At 39.8% G+C, this 19,627-nt stretch overlaps 1 protein-coding gene across 1 annotated transcript in view; it reads left to right on the forward strand.

The window, feature by feature from the left end:
* Window positions 1-18,751, forward strand: part of LOC115850221 (elongator complex protein 1-like) — a 45,791-nt gene extending 27,040 nt beyond the window's left edge. Inside the window, 9 exon segments of the mRNA XM_060292286.1 lie at window positions 7,432-7,614; window positions 9,850-9,955; window positions 10,301-10,405; window positions 11,617-11,670; window positions 11,763-11,868; window positions 12,466-12,481; window positions 12,679-12,778; window positions 13,148-13,221; window positions 15,429-18,751. Of these exon segments, the coding sequence (XP_060148269.1) occupies window positions 7,432-7,614; window positions 9,850-9,955; window positions 10,301-10,405; window positions 11,617-11,670; window positions 11,763-11,868; window positions 12,466-12,481; window positions 12,679-12,778; window positions 13,148-13,221; window positions 15,429-15,579 (895 nt within the window). The 3' untranslated portion in view covers window positions 15,580-18,751.
* The last annotated feature ends 876 nt before the right edge of the window (window positions 18,752-19,627 follow it).

A 19,627-nucleotide genomic window follows, 5' to 3' on the forward strand; every position in this document is an offset into this window, starting at 1 on the left:
GGGTATATGCCCAGTAGTGGGATTGCTGGGTCATATGGTAGTTCTATTTGTAGTTTTTTAAGGAACCTCCATACTGTTCTCCATAGTGGCTGAACCAATTCACATTCCCACCAGCAGTGCAAGAGTGTTCCCTTTTCTCCACACCCTCTCCAGCATTTATTGTTTCTAGATTTTTTGATGATGGCCATTCTGACTGGTGTGAGATGATATCTCATTGTAGTTTTGATTTGCATTTCTCTAATGATTAATGATGTTGAGCATTCTTTCATGTGTTTGTTGGCAGTCTGTATATCTTCTTTGGAGAAATGTCTATTTAGGTCTCCTGTCCATTTTTGGATTGGGTTGTTTGTTTTTTTGTTATTGAGCTGCATGAGCTGCTTGTAAATTTTGGAGATTAATCCTTGGTCAGTTGCTTCATTTGCAAATATTTTCTCCCATTCTGAGGCTTGTCTTTTGGTCTTGTTTATGGTTTCCTTTGCTGTACAAAAGCTTTGAAGTTTCATTAGGTCCCATTTGTTTATTTTTGTTTTTATTTCCATTACTCTAGGAGGTGGGTCAGAAAAGATCTTGCTGTGATTTATGTCATAGAGATTTCTGCCTATGTTTTCCTCTAAGAGTTTGATAGTTTCTGGCCTTACATTTAGGTCTTTAATCCATTTTGAGCTTACTTTTGTGTATGGTGTTAGGGAGGGATCTAATCTCATACTTTTACATGTACCTGTCCAGTTTTCCCAGCACCACTTATTGAAGAGGCTGTCCTTTCTCCACGGTACATTCCTGCCACCTTTATCAAAGATAAGGTGTCCATATGTGCGTGGGTTTATATCTGGGCTTTCTATCCTGTTCCATTGATCTATCTTTCTGTTTTTGTGCCAGTACCATACTGTCTTGATTACTGTAGCTTTGTAGTATAGTCTGAAGTCAGGGGGCCTGATTCCTCCAGCTCCTTTTTTCGTTCTCAAGTTTGCTTTGGCTATTCGGGGTCTTTTGTGTTTCCATACAAATTGCGAAATTTTTTGTTCTGGTTCTGTGAAAAATGCCAGTGGTAGTTTGATAGGGATTGCATTGAATCTATAGATTGCTTTGGGTAGTAGAGTCATTTTCACAATGTTGATTCTTCCAATCCAAGAACATGGTATATCTCTCCATCTATTTGTATCATCTTTAATTTCTTTCATCAGCGTCTTATAATTTTCTGCATACAGGTCTTTTGTCTCCTTAGGTAGGTTTATTCCTAGATATTTTTTCTTTTTGTTGCAATGGTAAATGGGAGTGTTTTCTTGATTTCACTTTCAGATTTTTCATCATTAGTATATAGGAATGCCAGAGATTTCTGTGCATTAATTTTGTATCCTGCCACTTTACCAAATTCATTGATTAGCTCTACTAGTTTTCTGGTAGCATCTTTACAATTCTCTATGTATAGGATCATGTCATCTGCAAACAGTGACAGCTTTACTTCTTCTTTTCCGATTTGGATTCCTTTTATTTCCTTTTCTTCTCTGATTGCTGTGGCTAAAACTTCCAAAACTATGTTGAATAAGAGTGGTGAGAGTGGGCAACCTTGTCTTGTTCCTGATTTTAGTGGAAATGCTTTCAGTTTTTCACCATTGAGGATGATGTTTGCTGTGGGCTTGTCATATATGGCCTTTATTATGTTGAGGAAAGTTCCCTCTATGCCTACTTTCTGCAGGGTTTTTTATCATAAATGGGTGTTGAATTTTGTCAAAAGCTTTCTCTGCATCTATTGAGATGATCATATGGTTTTTCTCCTTCAATTTGTTAATATGGTTTATCACATTGATAGATTTGCATATATTGAAGAATCCTTGCATTCCTGGAATAAACCCCACTTGATCATGGTGTATGAGCCTTTTAATGTGTTGTTGGATTCTGTTTGCTAGCATTTTGTTGAGGATTTTTGCATCTATGTTCATCAGTGATATTGGCATGTAGTTTTCTTTCTTTGTGACATCCTTGTCTGGTTTTGGTATCAAGGTGATGGTGGCCTCGTAGAAGGAATTTGGGAGTGTTCCTCCCTCTGCTATATTTTGGAAGAGTTTGAGAAGGATAGGTGTTACCTCTTCTCTAAATGTTTGATAGAATTTGCCTGCGAAGCCATCTGGTCCTGGGCTTTTGTTTGTCAGAAGATTTTTAATCACAGTTTCAATTTCAGTGCTTGTGATTGGTCTGTTCATATTTTCTAATTCTTCCTGATTCAGTCTTGGCAGGTTGTGCACTTCTAAGTATTTGTCCATTTCTTCCAGGTTGTCCATTTTATTGGCATAGAGTTGCTTGTAGTAATCTCTCATGATCTTTTGTGTTTCTGCAGTGTTAGTTGTTACTTCTCCTTTTTCATTTCTAATTCTATTGATTTGAGTCTTCTCCCTTTTTTTCGTGATGAGTCTGGATAACGTTTTATCAATTTTGTTTATCTTCTCAAAGAATCAGCTTTTAGTTTCATTGATCTTTGCTATCGTTTTCTTCATTTTTTTCCATTTATTTCTGATCTGATCTTTATGATTTCTTTCCTTCTGCTAGCTTTGGGGTTTTTTATTCTTCTTTCTCTAATTGCTTTAGGTGTAAGGTTAGGTTGTTTGTTTGAGATGTTTCTTGTTTCTTAAGGTAGGATTGTTGTGCTATAATCTTCCCTCTTAGAACTGCTTTTGCTGCATCCCATAGGTTTTGGGTCGTTTTGCTTTCGTTGTCATTTGTTTCTAGGTAGTTTTTGATTTCCACTTTGATTTCTTCAGTGATCTCTTGGTTATTAAGTAGTGTGTTGTTTCGCCTCCCTGTGTTTGCATTTCTTACAGATTTTCTCCTGTAATTGATATCCAGTCTCATAGCATTGTGGTCGGATAAGATACTTGATACAATTTCAGTTTTCTTAAATTTACCAAGGCTTGTTTTGTGACACAACATATGATCTGTCTGGGAGAATGTTCCATGAGGAGTTGACAAGGAAGTGTAATCTGTTGTTTTTAGATGGAATGTCCAATAAATATCAATTAAGTCCATCTTGTTTAATGCGTTATTTAAAGCTTGTGTTTCCTTATTTATTTTCATTTTGGATGTTCTTTCCATTGGTGAAAGTGGGTTGTTAACGTCCCCTACTATGATCGTGTTACTGTCGATTTCCCCTTTTATGGCTGTTAGTATTTGCCTTATGTATTGAGGTTCTCCTATGTTGGGTGCATGAATATTTACAATTGTTATATCTTCTTCTTGGATCGATCCCTTGATCATTAGGTAGTGTCCTTCTTTGTCCCTTGTAATAGTCTTTGTTTTAAAGTCTATTTTGTCTGATATGAGAATTGCTACTCCAGCTTTCTTTTGGTTTCCATTTGCATGGAATATCTTTTTCCATCCCCTCGCTTTCAGTCTGTATGTGTCCCTAGGTCTGAAGTGGTCTCTTGTAGACAGCATATATACTGGTCTTGTTTTTGTATCCATTCAGCCAGTCTATGTCTTTTGGTGAGAGCGTTTAGTCCATTTACATTTAAGGTAATTATCGATATGTATGTTCCTATTCCCATTTTCTTGATTGTTTTGGGTTTGTCATTGTAGGTCTTTTCCTTCTCTTGTGTTTCCTGCCCAGAGAAGTTCCTTTAGCATTTGTTGTAAAGCTGGTTTGGTGGTGCTGAACTCTGTCAGCTTTTGCTTGTCTGTAAAGGTTTTAATTTCTCCATCAAATATGAATGAAATCCTTGCTGGGTAGAGTAATCTTGGTTGTAGGATTTTCCCTTTCATCACTTTAAATATGTCCTGCCACTCCCTTCTGGCTTGCCGAGTTTCTGCTGAAAGATCAGCTGTTAACCTTATAGGGATTCCTTTGTGTGCTATTTGTTGTTTTTCCCTTGCTGCCTTCAATATTTTTTCTTTCTATTTAATTGTTGATTGTTTGATTAATATGTGTTGTGGCGTGTTTCTCCTTGGATTTATCCTTTATGGGAATCTCTGTGCTTCCTGGACTTGATTTACTATTTCCTTTCCCATATTAGGGAAATTTTCAACTGTAATCTCTTCAAGTATTTTCTCAGTCCCTTTCTTTCTCTCTTCTTCTTCTGGGACCCCTATAATTCGAATGTTGGTGTGTTTAATGTTGTCCCAGAGGTCTCTGAGACTGTCCTCAATTCTTTTCATTCTTTTTTCTTTATTCTGTTCTGCAGTCTTATTTCCACCATTTTGTCTTCCATGTCACTTATCTGTTCTTCTGCCTCATTTATTCTGCTATTGATCCCTTATAGAGAATTTTTAATTTCATTTATTGTGTTTTCATCATTGCTTGTTTGCTCTTTAGTTCTTCTAGTTCCTTGTCAAACGTTTCTTCTGTTTTCTCCTTTCTATTTCCAAGATTTTTGATCATATTTACTATCATTACTCTGAATTCTTTTTCAGGTAGACTTCCTATTTCCTCTTCATTTGTTTGGTTTGATGAGTTTTTATCTTGCTCCTTCATCTGCTGTGTGGTTCTTTGTCTTCTCATTTTGTTTAAATTACTGTGTTTGGGGTCTCCTTTTCACAGGCTACCGGTTCGTAGTTTCCATTGTCCGTGGTGTCTTCCCCCAGTGGTTAAGATTGGTTCAGTGGGTTGTGTAGGCATCCTGGTGGAGGGGACTAGTACCTGTGTTCTGGTGGATGAGGCTGGATCTTGTCTTTCTGGTGGGCAGTTCCGCCTCTGGTGGTGTTTTTTGGGGGGTCTGTGATCTGATTATGACTTTAGGCAGCCTCTCTGCTTTTGGGTGGTATTTTGTTCCTGTCTTGCTAGTTGTTTGTCATGGGGTGTCCAGCACTGTAGGTTGCTGGTCATTGAGTGGAGCTGGGTCTTGGCCTTGAGATGGAGATCTCTGGGAGATTTTCACTGTTTGATATTACGTGGATCTGGGAGGTCTCTGGTGGACCAATGTCCTGAACTCAGATTTCCCACATCAGAGCCACAGGCCTGCCACCTGGCCGGAGCACCTAGACCCTGTCATCCACACGGCTAAGAAGAAAAGGGAGAAGAAAAGAAAGAAAGAAAGAGAGAGGGGGGGAGGGAGGGAGAGAGAGAGAGAGAAGCAAAGACAGAAACAAAGAAAGAAAGAAAAGAAAGAAAGAAAGAAAAATATAATAAAGTTGTTAAGATAAAAACAAAAAATAATTATTAAAAATTAATTTAAAAAAAGGAAAGAAAGAAAGAAGAGCGCAACCAAAGCATAAAACAAATCCACCAATGGTAACAAGTGCTAAAAACTATACTAAAAAAATGGACAGACAGAACCCTAGGACAGATGGTAAAAGCAAAGCTATACAGACAAAATCACACACAGAAGCATACACATGCACACTCACAAAATGAGAATAAGGCAAAAAATATATATATATCCTTGCTCTGAAAGTCCACCACCGCAATTTGGGATGATTCATTGTCTATTCAGGTATTCCACAGATGCAGGGTACATCGATTTGAGTGTGGAGATTTAATCTGCTACTCCTGAGGCTGCTGGGAGAGGTTTCCCTTTCTCTTCTTTATTCGCACAGCCCCTGGGGTTCAGCTTTGGATTTGGCCCCACCTCTGCATGTAGGTCGCCTGAGGTCATCTGTTCCCGCTCAGACCAGATGGGGTTAAAGGAGTAGCTTATTAGGGGGCTATGGCTCACTCAAGCTGGGGAGTGGGGGCTGGTGGGCAGGGAGGGAGGGCGGGGTGCGGAATGCAGTCCGAGCCTGTGGCGGCAGAGGCCGTCATGACATTGCACCAGCCTGAGACATGCTGTGTGTTCTCCCGGGAAGTTGTCCCTGGATCACGGGACCCTGACAGTGGTGGGCTACACAGGCTCCTGGGAGGAGAGGTGTGGATAGTGACCTGTGCTTGCACACAGGCTTCTTGGTGGCTGCAGGAGCAGCCTTAGCATTTCATGCGCATCTCTGGGTTCCTCGCTGATAGCTGTGGCTTGTGCCCATCTCTGGAGCTCCTTTAGGTGGCGCTCATAATCCCCTCTCCTCGTGCACCGTGAAATAAAGACGCAAGAAAAAGTCTCTTGCCTCTTCGGCAGCTCCAGACCTTGTCCCCGGACACACTCCCGCCTAGCTGTGGTGCACTAGCCCCCTTCAGGCTGTGTTCATGCAGCCAACCCCAGTCCTCTCCCTGAGATCCGACCTCCGAAGCTGGAGCCTCAGCTCCCAGCCCCCACCTACCCTGGTGGGTGAGCAGACAAGCCTCGCAGGCTGGTGAGTGCTGGCCGGCACCCATCCTCCATGAGGGAATCTCTCCACTTTGCCCTCCGCACCCCTGTTGCTGCGCTGTCCTCCGTGGCTCTGAAGCTTCCCCCCTCCAAGCCCATGTTCTTAATTACTGCACTACTTTGTCTCCTGGGAACATTTATTTCTAAATTAATGGGAATAATGAGCCAATAACTGAATATAACAAATAATATGTTTCTTAAATGTCATTATATGCAATATATTTAATAAATGAATATATTTCCTACCTGTGTATGATTTGGGAGCTGTCTGTATAATGCTTAGTAATTTTTCAAAGAGCATGTACATGGATTATTTCACTTCACAGACTTGAAAGTTTAGAGGACAGATTTAAGGCAAACTAGAAAGCGTGAGGCAACTGAGAATGTAGTTTCATGTTTTAAAAGATTGTGAGAAGGATAGCTCTAAGTCATTTAGAGAAGATTTCATGAAGGGCATAAATAAATTACCTTGAACTTTGAAAAAGAGAGAGGTTTAGGATTGCCAGAGAAGGATTGAGAATGTTGGGTGTGGTGGGCAGAAGAGTGTCAGTGAGAACCCGAGGCAGGAGTGCTCCTGTGTGGGGCTGAATGCAGTGGAGAGACTGAGTCCAGGGAGAGCTGGTTGAATAGGAAGATCAGACTAGTGCCTCAGCTTCTTCAGTGCCCGCTGAGGATCTGCTGCTTGAGCTGAAAGGCAGGAAGTAGCCATTGTGAGTTGCCGCGTGAAGTAGCCCTCCTCCAGTGTCTGAATGCTACAGGAGGAAGGCATTAGCAGCAAAGAAATCATCTCCCAAACTAATTACTCATTTTGATATGAGATGCTTAGGAAAGGATCCATTCAACTGAGGCCTAAATATCTGCTGGAGCCTGGTTTGAATGCTGGTAAGTGGTAACAATGAAACACTCCTGGGGTTTATTAGTGTAGGACCTGGGGCAGTCAGTTTTTCTTCTGTAGTCAGTTTCTTGAAATGTTCTCTTCAAATCTAAAGATCTCAGATTATAAGGTACTTAATTTTAAATACTAGAAAAACATATTCTTAAGCAAGGCAAACATTATTTTTGGATTTTCTAGTATTGGGCATTACCTCAGGTTTTGTCCTTCCAAATAAGGAGTTGACTGTATATAAAGTGGTTCATTCTTCATTCAGGAAAATCTCGGTGATGTTGAAGTCTTAGTCATGTTTTGAAAATTCTTCAATATTTAAAACAGAATTCAGTTTGAGAAGAGTGAAGATGAAGAAGTAAACCAACTGAAGCTCAGCCTTCTCACCTGGGTTCAGGAAGACGTTTTCCTGGCTATGAGCCACAGTCAGTCCACCCCAAGGTCTGTCATTCACCATCTGACTGTGGCCCCTTCTGAGATGGATAACAAGCAGGGACAGCTCAATATTAGGCATTCCAACAATTCCCTGTATTCCATGTGTTAATATATGGATAGAGTTAGGCTTCTGTCTTTTATGAGCCTAGGACTTTATTTATTTATTTTTTTACTTCCACTGAGCAGAGTTGAGGGGCAGTGGCTTCCTTTTTAGACATACTTAGCAAGAGGGTTAAGTCTAGTTTTTAGTCATGTCAAAATATAGATTAAAATGCATCAAGAATTGGTGAAAAATAGCACAAATACCAATAGATGAGGCAAAACATTTTTAAGGTGTGTTAAGAATTTTAATTCAGCTTATACTTACATTCCAGCAGAGTAATTATTAGCCTATGAGAATTAGCCACTCTAATTACCCTTGTTAGTTATTAAAATCAATTATGAGATCTATATATATGCACTTCATTTTGATTTAGTGACTTCAAAATACTTCTTCCGGCCTCCTATACATTTTGTTTGGCACTTGATTGCATTTATTACTAGAAAGCCTCTTCTATTTTTCTTTGCTAAAATTTCATAGCTCCCTGGCCCTGAGTTTCATTTTGATTCCTGACTGCATCTTTGTCACGTAACAGGTTTCATTAATGGATGCTGTTTTCTGTATTGCAAGCCCTGTTGTGCAGCAGATAGCATTGTCTGGACAGCTCCGAGAAATCCTCAGGTTTCTAGTGTCAAAACTCGGCCCCTTAGGCATACATTGATAGTAATCCCCAGATTCACATGTAATTAAAGGTCTACTGGTTAGCTTGAAGTTTTGAAAACCGTTGTTGCAAAATTAGGAACCTGTCTTTATTGTATACATAAAGCATATTCCAAATGCAGTCATTAACTTCTAATCTTTGAATGATAATGCTTCATGTTTTTAAAAAGTATTTATTTATTTTTGATTTATTTTGGCTGCGCCAGGTCTTAGTTGCGGCACACAGGATCTTTTCTAGTTGTGGCATGCGGTATCTAGTTCCCCAACCAGGGATTGAACCCGGGATCCCTGCATTGGGAGTGTGGAGTCTTAACCACTGGACCACGAGGGAAATCCCAATAATGCTTCATATTTTTAAGAAGGTTTTGTGAATATGTCTGGATGCAGAATATGTGCTAGCTGCATGCAGACTTAACAGGGCTTCCTTTGGAAAACAGAGCAATTTACATTAGCAATGCCTAAATTATGCATGTTTCTACTACTCCAAATTTGAAGTTTTTTTATCATTATCTTGTAAAAGGTAGATGCCGTCATCTCATTTGCTGTAAAGGAAGTGAGAAGTCATTTAAAATATATTTCTGCTGCTTTGACTTTTGTTTCTCAAAGAAGACTGTTTTGTTCATGCAAAATGTTAATGTCTCTGATGAATATGTAGTCCCCCAATCAGCTTATAGCTTACATTTACTATAGCTTGTGCTTTGTAAAAGGTACTCTTTTAAGTGCATTTCCTATATTAACTCACTTATTTCTCACAATACCTCTCTGAAGTATGTACTGTTTGGCGCCCTCATTGTACAGCTGAGGCAGCTGAGGCACAGAGCAGTTTAAGTAACTTGCCTGAGATAACGCAGGTGGAGCCAGAATCCAACTCTAGCCATTGCACCTCCAGAGTCTATTCCCTTAACTTGTCAGATAATTTATCCTCCCCAAATTTGTGGCATTTTGGGGTTTTTTGTAGATTTGTTAAGAACTCTTTGAATAAATGTTAGCATTGGCACCATTTGCTTTTATCGTACCTCTTCCACTTCCTTTAAGACATGTCTACTCTTGGTTCGTTGACTCAGGAAAAACTAAAATGGCAATAACAGATTCCCCTCTTCCCATTAAGGGAGACCCACAGATTTCTATGAATGAATATAATAGCAATAGAGGTATTAAGTGTGCTCACTTTCCTACAGATTCACTGCTTTATTTAATGCAGTAAATTGAAATAAGTTGCAATAAGTTATATAAAGTTTCTGCCAGAATAGGAGTGATGACCTCACAATGTAGACACCTAGTTTATTGACATTGTGGAAAATAATGTCATGTGACAGGTAATTGCTTTACTTGGGCTTGCACTTGCAATAGTTTATCTATTAGTGTGTATATACATATGGGTGTGCATTTATTATATTTATGTTATATTGAAATAGGCAGTGCAGCACCAAAGGAAAATTATATCTTTTTCTGTTTTGCAAAATCAATGAAATGTCAGTACTTTTGAGAAAAATAGTCTGTTCAAGCCTTCCTCATTTCCCTTTTTTTTTTTTTTTTTTTACTCTTGTCAGTTCATCTGTGACAGTGGATGGGGTCATAATCCGTCTGTGCTGCAACTCCAAGACCAAGTCAGTAGCACTGCAGGTGGCTGGTGGTCAGATAATTAAGTACCTTTGGGATGAGTATCAAAATGTTAGGAAAGCATGTTTATGGCTTACGTAGATATTTAATTCTTGAGCACATATACTTGTATCTTATCAGTGCTGCGGTGGTTATTAGGTCTTTTAACTACCCTGAAAAACTATCCCTAATCTATAGAGTGGAATTAGCAGGTGTGTTCTCCCTGTATTTTCTCTTGTAATGAACTGGAGTACTTTAATGAGTTTCTGAAACACATTTGGAAAATGATTTAAATTGCATGTTAAGCATTTTAGCAAGTATTAGTGTAACAGTTTTTTGTTTTTTTTTGTTTTTTACAAAGAGAAGATCAGCTCTTGGTAAACCTCATCTGCCAATCCTGCAGAATCACCCTCTCTGGCTGTTGAACCATGGAAGAACCCTGGTGAATTTCTTGTTCGATTTCTTTATCTGTGCGCACAGACCGAATTGGCCATGATTGGAGGAGAGGTAAGTAAACACAAGGCAGAAAAACTTACCACTTAGAGCAGTGACCCAGAAAGTGATAGCATTAAGTAGAAAGAGTGTGTGCTTTGGAGGTGGACCTGAGTGTCCACTAAATCTCAAGGCAACAATGAGAAGTTACTCACTGTCAACAATGAGAAGTTTCCTGAGTCTCAGCCTCTCAATCTCTGAAATGGGATTAAGAGATTGCCTGGCATGTAGTAGTTAGTTGATTCCTTTCCTTGGAAGTATAAATTCAAAAATAGAAAAATGCAACTGGCAGACATTTATCTCCAGTTGTACACAACATTCAAAGTTAGTTTTATAAGTAACTTTTGGGGACAACAGAAATGTAATCTTGAAACTAGTATTCAGTAGGTTATCATTCATCAAATATTAGAATGCCTATAATTGTGGCAGGTGGTAGGACACAGTGGTTACAAAACCAAACAGCTGACTAATTCCTGCCCTTCTGGAATTTTTAATCTATCAATACGGGTATGGCTGTCCCTTCTGATAGGAGAATGAAGTAAATGAGCAGGGTGTAATGGTAGAGAATAGAGAAGTGTTTGAGGCTAGTTAGAGGATGGTAGCTGTGAGGATGGGGAGACCAACTTTTGGTGGTCTGGGAAAGCCTCTAGGAGGTGGTGGTGTATGTGCTGAGTGTGAAGAAAAAGAAAGCTCTATCTCTGAGAAAGGGAGAGTGTTCCAGGGAGGAGGAACTGTACCTACTGTGAGCTTAGAAAGAGCTCAGCTTATTCCAGGAACCTAATGGAAGCCATGGCTAGACCTTAGTGATAGGCCATGGGAAGGAGTGTGGCTTTGCTCATTTAACATAGATTGGGAAACTGATGATTTTAATCAGGGAGTAGTGTGATGTGCTTCATGGTTTGAAAGGTTATTCTGGCTGCCCAGTAGAGAGTAGGTTGAGTAGGTTGAAAGGGACGAGAGTTGAAGTGGCTGTGAGTGGAGGCAGTGAGGGCCGAAAGGTGATATGTTTGAGACATGCGTAGGAGATAGAAATGGCAGGGCTTGCTGATGCACTGGATGCGCCATAGTCCACTTTGCACTAGACCAACCACATCTTAGGCATCTTAAGTCCCCATTGCAAGGACCTAGATGTGAAATCATAGGGCAATGGAGCCATGTAATAGAAGAGTTTGGTTTAACTAGTTTGGTTAGAATTGTTTGTAATTTCATATTTTATTTCTTTGAAGGAATGTGTCCTTGGCCTGACTGACAGATGTCGCTTTTTCATCAGTGACACTGAGGTATCAAGGCTTGTTCTGACACTGGATCTTTCTCAGTCTTGGCTCCAGGTAATATAGCTAACTCTCCCCTTTGCCTCCCCGACCTTTTGTAGGTTGCTTCAAATATCACATCATTTGCAGTATATGGTGAGTTTTTATTGTTAACGACTCATTCCCATACTTAACACTGTTTTTGCCTGAGAGATGCTTCATTGAAAAGTAAGTTTTCAGTGTATGAAATAGAAAATAGTCCCTGCTGTAATATCATTTGTCCTTTGAAGTCTTGATGACTTAAGATTGTTGCATACAATTTGTTGCTGTTTATCATGGAGTCCTAGACTGGAGAAAACTTTTCAAGTTCATTTACTTAGCCCCTAATCTCAACATAATATCTCAGTTGAATCACTCCACACCAGTTAGCACAGAGAAGGAGGTCCTTCCTTAAGCAGCACATCCTAAGGTAAACAAAAATTTTCAGGAAATTTTTTAATATAACTAATATTTTACTTTGAATTACCATGTAGGCACCAAACTGGCAATATGCTCAATCTTCTTTGTAATCTTTCTTTTCTCACTGTGGCAACCCTCTATTGTATATCTGAAGGACTCCATCTCATGGTTTGTAGGAAATCGGCTGCACTTTTTTCTGTGTTCCATGCCCACCCCACCCAGTGTGTATGTGTGTGCATGCACACAATTTTCTTATGAAAATAAAAATAGCCCACTTATTTGCTTTGCTTCTATTGATAACTTGGAAACAGGGAATCTTTCACTGATACGATCATAGCTTTATCCGTACAAGAAGACAGAGAGAAGCTACCCAATCCTCCCTGTGTTTTCCATATCAGTTGAGAAGTTGTGTATGGGCATGTGCATGAGGGCTCTGTGAGAGAGCACAAGATTCTGGGATAAGGTTGTTTATCAGAGGGGCTAATGGTCTTGAGGCTGAGTGAGAGAGCAGTGTGGCTTAGTTGTTAATTGCTTCCTTCTACTTTGGATAATGTGCAGTTTCAGCTGCAGTTAATGGAGAGTGGCTTGTCCTGTGTCTAATGGGGAATCTCTGCGGAAGGTGGAGAGGGGTTCATGCATTGTCACTGTTGTGCCCCAGGACACAAAGCTTATATTACAGGTAAGCTGATTTTTCAGGCTATATTTCTGATAGTCATTTGGCAGTAAATACCAAACAGAATTCTTGTGGATTATATTTTAGGCTCTCTTACCATTTGTATTAATTTATTATAAGCCTTTCCTTGCTAAGTTCTCTGTTAGCTTTATACAAAGGAATGTTAATACAGGCTCTGCCCAGTAAGGCTAAGAGGGAAACTTCTCTTAAAAGTCAAAATAAATTTTGAACACAACTAAATTTTGCCAAAAGTATGCTCATTTGACAGTGTTGTATTAGTTCTCTAAGAAGAGTTAGGTAAAGTTGTATATCCTGGGTATTTAATTTTTTTCTATTTAATTAAAAATGTTATTGATTTGATTTATTTATTTTAAGATGCCAAGGGGAAACTTAGAAGTTATTCATCATCGAGCCCTGATTTTAGCTCAAATTCAGAAGTGGTTGGGCAAGTAAGTACCATGTATATGATTAGTTAGCTTATTGTTATGACTTATGTGTGAAGACAGCAAGTATTCCATTAAGATTTTTAAAACTTAAAAGTCTTTAAATCTTTTATTACATATGTCTTCAATCAGATTCTCAGAGGTTCACTTTTTGTCACACTTTGCTTCTTATATCGTATGGTGTAATAGACATTCCTAGCAGAAGGAATCATGAGGCTCATTGTATGAAACAGGGCTTCCTAGCCTAAGGGGAACCATATGGGCTTTAGATGGCCTGTGAACCCAGGGAAATTTTACACCATCCTGTGTCTCTGTGTATTTGTCCGGGCAGAAGACACAAGGCTTTCAGCAGACTTATAAAAAGGCCTGTGACTCAAAAATGCCTGAGCCACTGTTGTGAAGGAAATGATCCATTGTTTGAATCTCTGAATTTGGGGGAAACTTTATACTGGAAAGATGTTTACCAATATTTTGTTAAAAAAGAAACTAGACATCTACACATGGAACAACTCCTACAGAACACCTACTGAACGCTGGCAGAAGACCTCAGACCTCCCAAAAGGCAAGAAACCCCCCACGTACCTGGGTAGGGCAAAAGAAAAAAGAATAAACAGAGACAAAAGGATAGGGATGGGACCTGCACCAGCGGTAGGGAGCTGTGAAGGAGGAAAGGTTTCCACACACTAGGAAGCCCCTTCGCGGGCAGAGACTGTGGGTGGCGGAGGGGGGTAGCTTCAGAGCCGTGGAGGAGAGCACAGCAAGAGGGGTGGGGGGGGGCAAAGCGGAGAGATTCCCGCACAGAGGATCGGTGCCCACAGGCACTCACCAGCCTGAGAGGCTTGTCAGCTCCCCCGCCGGGGCGGGCGGGGCTGGGAGCTGAGGCTCGGGCTTCGGTTGGAGCGCAGGGAGAGGACTGGGGTTGGTGGCGTGAACACAGCCTGCAGGGGGTTAGTGCACCACGGCTGTTTGGGAGGGCGTCCGGGGAAAAGTCTGGACCTGCCAAAGAGGCAAGAGACTGTTTCTTCCCTCTTTGTTTCCTGGTGCGCGAGGAGAGGGGATTAAGAACGCTGCTTAAAGGAGCTCCAGAGATGGGCGCGAGCTGAAGCCAAAAGCGTGGACACCAGAGACAGGCATGAGACGCTAAGGCTGCTGCTGCCGCAACTAAGAAGCCTGTGTGCGAGCACAGGTCACTATCCACACCCCTCTTCCGGGGAGCCTGTGCAGCCGGCCACTGCCAGGGTCCCGGGATCCAGGGACAACTCCCCCGGGAAACTCACAGAGTGCCTCAGGCTGGTGCAATGTCACGTCAGCCTCTGCCGCCGCAGGCTCACCCTGCATCTGTACCCCTCCCTCCCCCAGGCCTGAGTGAGCCAGAGCCCCCGAATCAGCAGCTCCTTTAACCCCATCCTGTCTGAGTGAAGAACAGATGCCCTCCGGTGACCAACAAGCAGAGGCGGGGCCAAATCCAAAGCTGAGCCTCTGTGAGCTGTGAGAACAAAGAAGAGAAAGGGAAATCTCTCCCAGCAGCCTCACAAGTAGCGGATTAAAGCTCCACAATCAACTTGATGTACCCTGCATCTGTGGAATACATGAATAGAAAATGAATCATCCCAAATTGAGGAGGTGGACGTTGAGAGCAAGATTTATGATTTTTTCCCCTTTTCCTCTTTTTTGTGAGTGTGTATGTGTATGCTTCTGTGTGAGATTTTGTCTGCATAGCTTTGCTTCCACCATTTGTCCGAGGGTTCTATCCATCCGGTTTTTTTTTTTTTTGAATTTTTTTCTTAATAATTACTTTTTATTTTATTAACTTTATTTTATTTTACTTTATCTTCGTTCTTTCTTTCCTTCCTTCCCTCCTAGAATCATCCCACATTGACGAGGTGGACTTTGAGAGCAAGATTTATGATTTTTTCCCTTTTCCTCTTTTTGTGAGTGTGTATTTGTATGCTTTTGTGTGAGATTTTGTCTGTATAGCTTTGCTTCCACCATTTGTCCTAGGGTTCTATCTGTCCATTTTTTTTTCTCTTAGTCATTATTTTTTTATTTTAATAACTTTATTATATTTTATCTTTCTTTATTTTATTTTACTTTATCTTCTTTCTTTCTTTTTTTCCCTTCCTTCCTCCCTCCCTCCCTCTCTCCTTTCTTTCTTTCTTTCTTTCTTCTTCTACTAATGCTTTCTTTCTACATTTTCTGCCTTTTATTACAAGCTGTGTGGATGAAAGGATCTTGGTGCTGAAACCAGGAGTCAGTGCTGTGCCTCTGAGGTGGGGGAGCCAACTTCAGGACACTGGTCCACAAGAGACCTCCCAGCTCCACATAATATCAAATGGCAAAAATCTCCCAGAGATCTACATCTAAACACCAGCACCCAGCTTCACTCAATGACCAGCAAGCTACAGTGCTGGACATCCTACGCCAAACAACTAGCAAGACAGGAACACAACCCCACCCATTACCAGAGAGGCTGCCTAAAATCATCATAATTCCACAGACACCCTAAAACACACCACCAGACGTGGAACTACCCACCAGAAAGACAAGATCCAGCCTCATCTGCCAGCACACAGTCACTAATCCCCTCCATCAGGAAGCCTACACAGCCCACTGAACCAACCTTACCCACTGGAGACAGACACCAAAAGCAAAGGGAACTACGAACCTGCAGCCTGCAAAAAGGAGACCCCAAACACAGTAAGATAAGAAAAATGAGAAGGCAGAAAAACACACAGCAGATGAAGGAGCAAGATAAAAGCCCATCAGACCTAACAAATGAAGAGGAAATAGGCAGTCTACCTGAAAAAGAATTCAGAATAATCATAGTAAAGATGACACAAAACCTTGGAATAGAATAGACAAAATGCAAGAAACATTTAACAAGGACGTAGAAGAACTAAAGATGAAGCAAACAACGATGAACAACACAATAAATGAAATTAAAAGTACTCTAGATGGGATCAATAGCAGAATAACTGAGACAGAAGAATGGATAAGTGACCTGGAATATAAAATAGTGGAAATAACTACTGCACAGCAGAAAAAAAAAAAGAATGAAAAGAATGGAGGACAGTCTCAGAGACCTCTGGGACAACGTTAAACGCACCAACATTCGAATTATAGGGGTTCAAGAAGAAGAAGAGGAAAACAAAGGTACTGAGAAAATATTTGAAGAGATTATAGTTGAAAACTTCCCTAATATGGGAAAGGAAATAGTTAATCAAGTCCAGGAAGCACAGACAGTCCCATACAGGATAAATCCAAGGAGAAATACGCCAAGACACATACTAATCAAACTGTCAAAAATTAAATACAAATAAAACATATTAAAAGCAGCAAGGGAAAAACAACGAAAAACACACAAGGAAATCCCCGTAAGGTTAACAGCTGATCTTTCAGCAGAAACTCTGCAAGCCAGAAGGGACTGGCAGGACATATTTAACGCGATGAAGGAGAAAAACCTGCAACCAAGAATACTCTAGCCAGCAAGGATCTCATTCAGATTTGATAGAGAAATTAAAATCTTTACAGACAAGCAAATGCTGAGAGAGTTCAGCACCACAAAATCAGCTCTGCAACAACTGCTAAAGGAACTACTCTAGGCAAGAAACACAAGACAAGGAAAATACCTACAATAACGAACCCAAAACAATTAAGACAATAGGAATAGGAACATACATATCGATAATTACCTTAAATGTAAATGGACTAAATGCTCCCACCAAAAGACACAGATTGGCTGGATGGATACAGAAACAAGACCATGTATTTGCTGTCTACAAGAGACCCACTTCAGACCTAGAGACACATGCAGACTGAAATTAAGGGGATGGAAAAAGATATTTCATGCAAATGCAAACCAAAAGTAGTAGCAAATCTCATATCAGACAAAATAGACTTAAAAATAGAGACTATTAGAAGAGACAAAGAAGGACACTACATAATGATCAAGGGATCGATCCAAGAAGAAGATATAACAATTGTAAATATTTATGCACCAAACATAGGAGCACCTCCATACATAAGGCAGATACAAACAGCCATAAAAGGGGAAATCGACAGTAACACATTCATAGTAGGGGACTTTAACACCCCATTTTCACCCATGGACAGATCATCCAAAATGAAAATAAATAAGGAAACACAAACTTTAAATGATACATTAAACAAGATGGACTTAATTGATATTTATAGGACATTCCATCCAAAAACAACAGATACACATTTTTCTCAAGTGCTCATGGAACATTCTCCAGGATAGATCATATCTTGGGTCACAAATCAACCCTTGGTAAATCTAAGAAAATTGAAATTATATCAAGTATCTCTTCCGACAACAACACTATGAGACTAGATATCAATTACAGGAAAAGATCTGTAAAAAAAAAATACATGCACATGGAGGCTAAACAATACACTACTTAATAACGAAGTGATCACTGAAGAAATCAAAGAGGAAATCAAAAAATACATAGAAACACATGACAATGGAGACATGACGACCCAAAATCTATGTGATGCAGCCAAAGCAGTTCTATGAGGGAAGTTTATAGCAATACAATCCTACCTTAAGAAACAGGAAACATCTCGAATAAACAGCCTAACATTGCACCTAAAGCAATTAGAGAAAGAAGAACAAGAAAACCCCAAGTTAGCAGAAGGAAAGAGATCATAAAAATCAGATCAGAAATAAATGAAAAAGAAATGAAGCAAACGATAGCAAAGATCAATAAAACTAAAAGCTGGTTCTCTGAGAAGATAAACAAACTTGATAAACCATTAGCCAGACTCAACAAGAGAAAAAGGGAGAAGACTCAAATCAATAGAATTAGAAATGAAAAAGGAGAAGTAACAACGGACACTGCAGAAATACAAAGAATCATGAGAGATTACTACAAGCAAATCTATGCGAATAAAATGGACAACCTGGAAGAAATGGACGAATTCTTAGAAATGCACAACCTGCCAAGACTGAATCAGGAAGACATAGAAAATATGAACAGACCAATCAAAAGCACTGAAATTGAAATTGTGATTAAAAATCTTCCAACAAACAAAAGCCCAGGACCAGATGTCTTCACAGGTGAATTCTATAAAACATTTAGAGAAGAGCTAACACCTATCCTTCTCAAACTCTTCCAAATATAGCAGAGGGAGGAACACTCCCAAACTCATTCTACGAGGCCAACATAACCCTGATACCAAAACCAGACAAGGATGTCACAAAGAAAGAAAGCTACAGAACAATATCACTGATGAACATAGATGCAAAAATTCTCAACAAAATACTAGCAAACAGAATCCAACAACACATTAAATGGATCATACACCATGATCAAGTGGGGTTTATTCCAGGAATGCAAGGATTCTTCAGTATATGCAAATCAATCAACATGATACACCATATTAACAAATTGAAGGAGGAACCATATGATCATCTCAATAGATGCAGAGAAAACTTTCGACAAAATTCAACACCCATTCTTGATAAAAACCCTCCAGAAAGTAGGCATAGAGGGAACTTTCCTCAACATAATAAAGGCCATATATGACAAACCCACAGCCAACATCATCCTCAATGGGGAAAAACTGAAACCATTTCCACTAAGACCAGGAACAAGACAAGGTTGCCCACTCTCACCACTCTTATTCAACATAGTTTTGGAAGTTTTAGCCACAGCAATCAGAGAAGAAAAGGAAATAAAAGGAATCCAAATCGGAAAAGGAGAAGTAAAACTGTCACTGTTTGCAGGTGACATGATACTATACATAGAGAATCCTAAAGATGCTACCAGAAAACTACTAGAGCTAATCAATGAATTTGGTAAAGTAGCAGGATACAAAATTAATGCACAGAAATCTCTGGCATTCCTATACAGAAATGATGAAGAATCTGAAAGTGGAATCAAGAAAACACTCTCATTTATCATTGAAACAAAAAGAAAAAAATATCTAGGAATAAACCTACCTAAGAGACAAATGACCTGTATGCAGAAAATTATAAGACACTGATGATAGAAATTAAAGATGATACAAATAGATGGAGAGATATACCATGTTCTTTATCCATTCATCTGTTGATGGACGCATAGGTTGTTTCCATGTCCTGGCTATTGTAAATAGAGCTCCAATGAACATTTTGGTACATGACTCTTTTTGAATTATGGTTTGCACAAGGGAAATGACCAGTAGAGGGATTGCTGGGTCATGTGTTAGTTCTATTTGTAGATTTTTAAGGAACCTCCATACTGTTCTCTGTAGTGGCTGTATCAGTTTACATTCCCACCAAAACTGCAAGAGTGTACCCTTTTCTCCACACCCTCTCCAGCATTTATTGTTTGTAGATATTTTAATATCTTTATTGGAGTATAATTGCTTTACAATGGTGTGTTAGTTTCTGCTTTATAACAAA

Source organism: Globicephala melas, chromosome X, assembly GCF_963455315.2.
Source record: "Globicephala melas chromosome X, mGloMel1.2, whole genome shotgun sequence".
Classification (NCBI taxonomy): Eukaryota; Metazoa; Chordata; class Mammalia; order Artiodactyla; family Delphinidae; genus Globicephala; species Globicephala melas.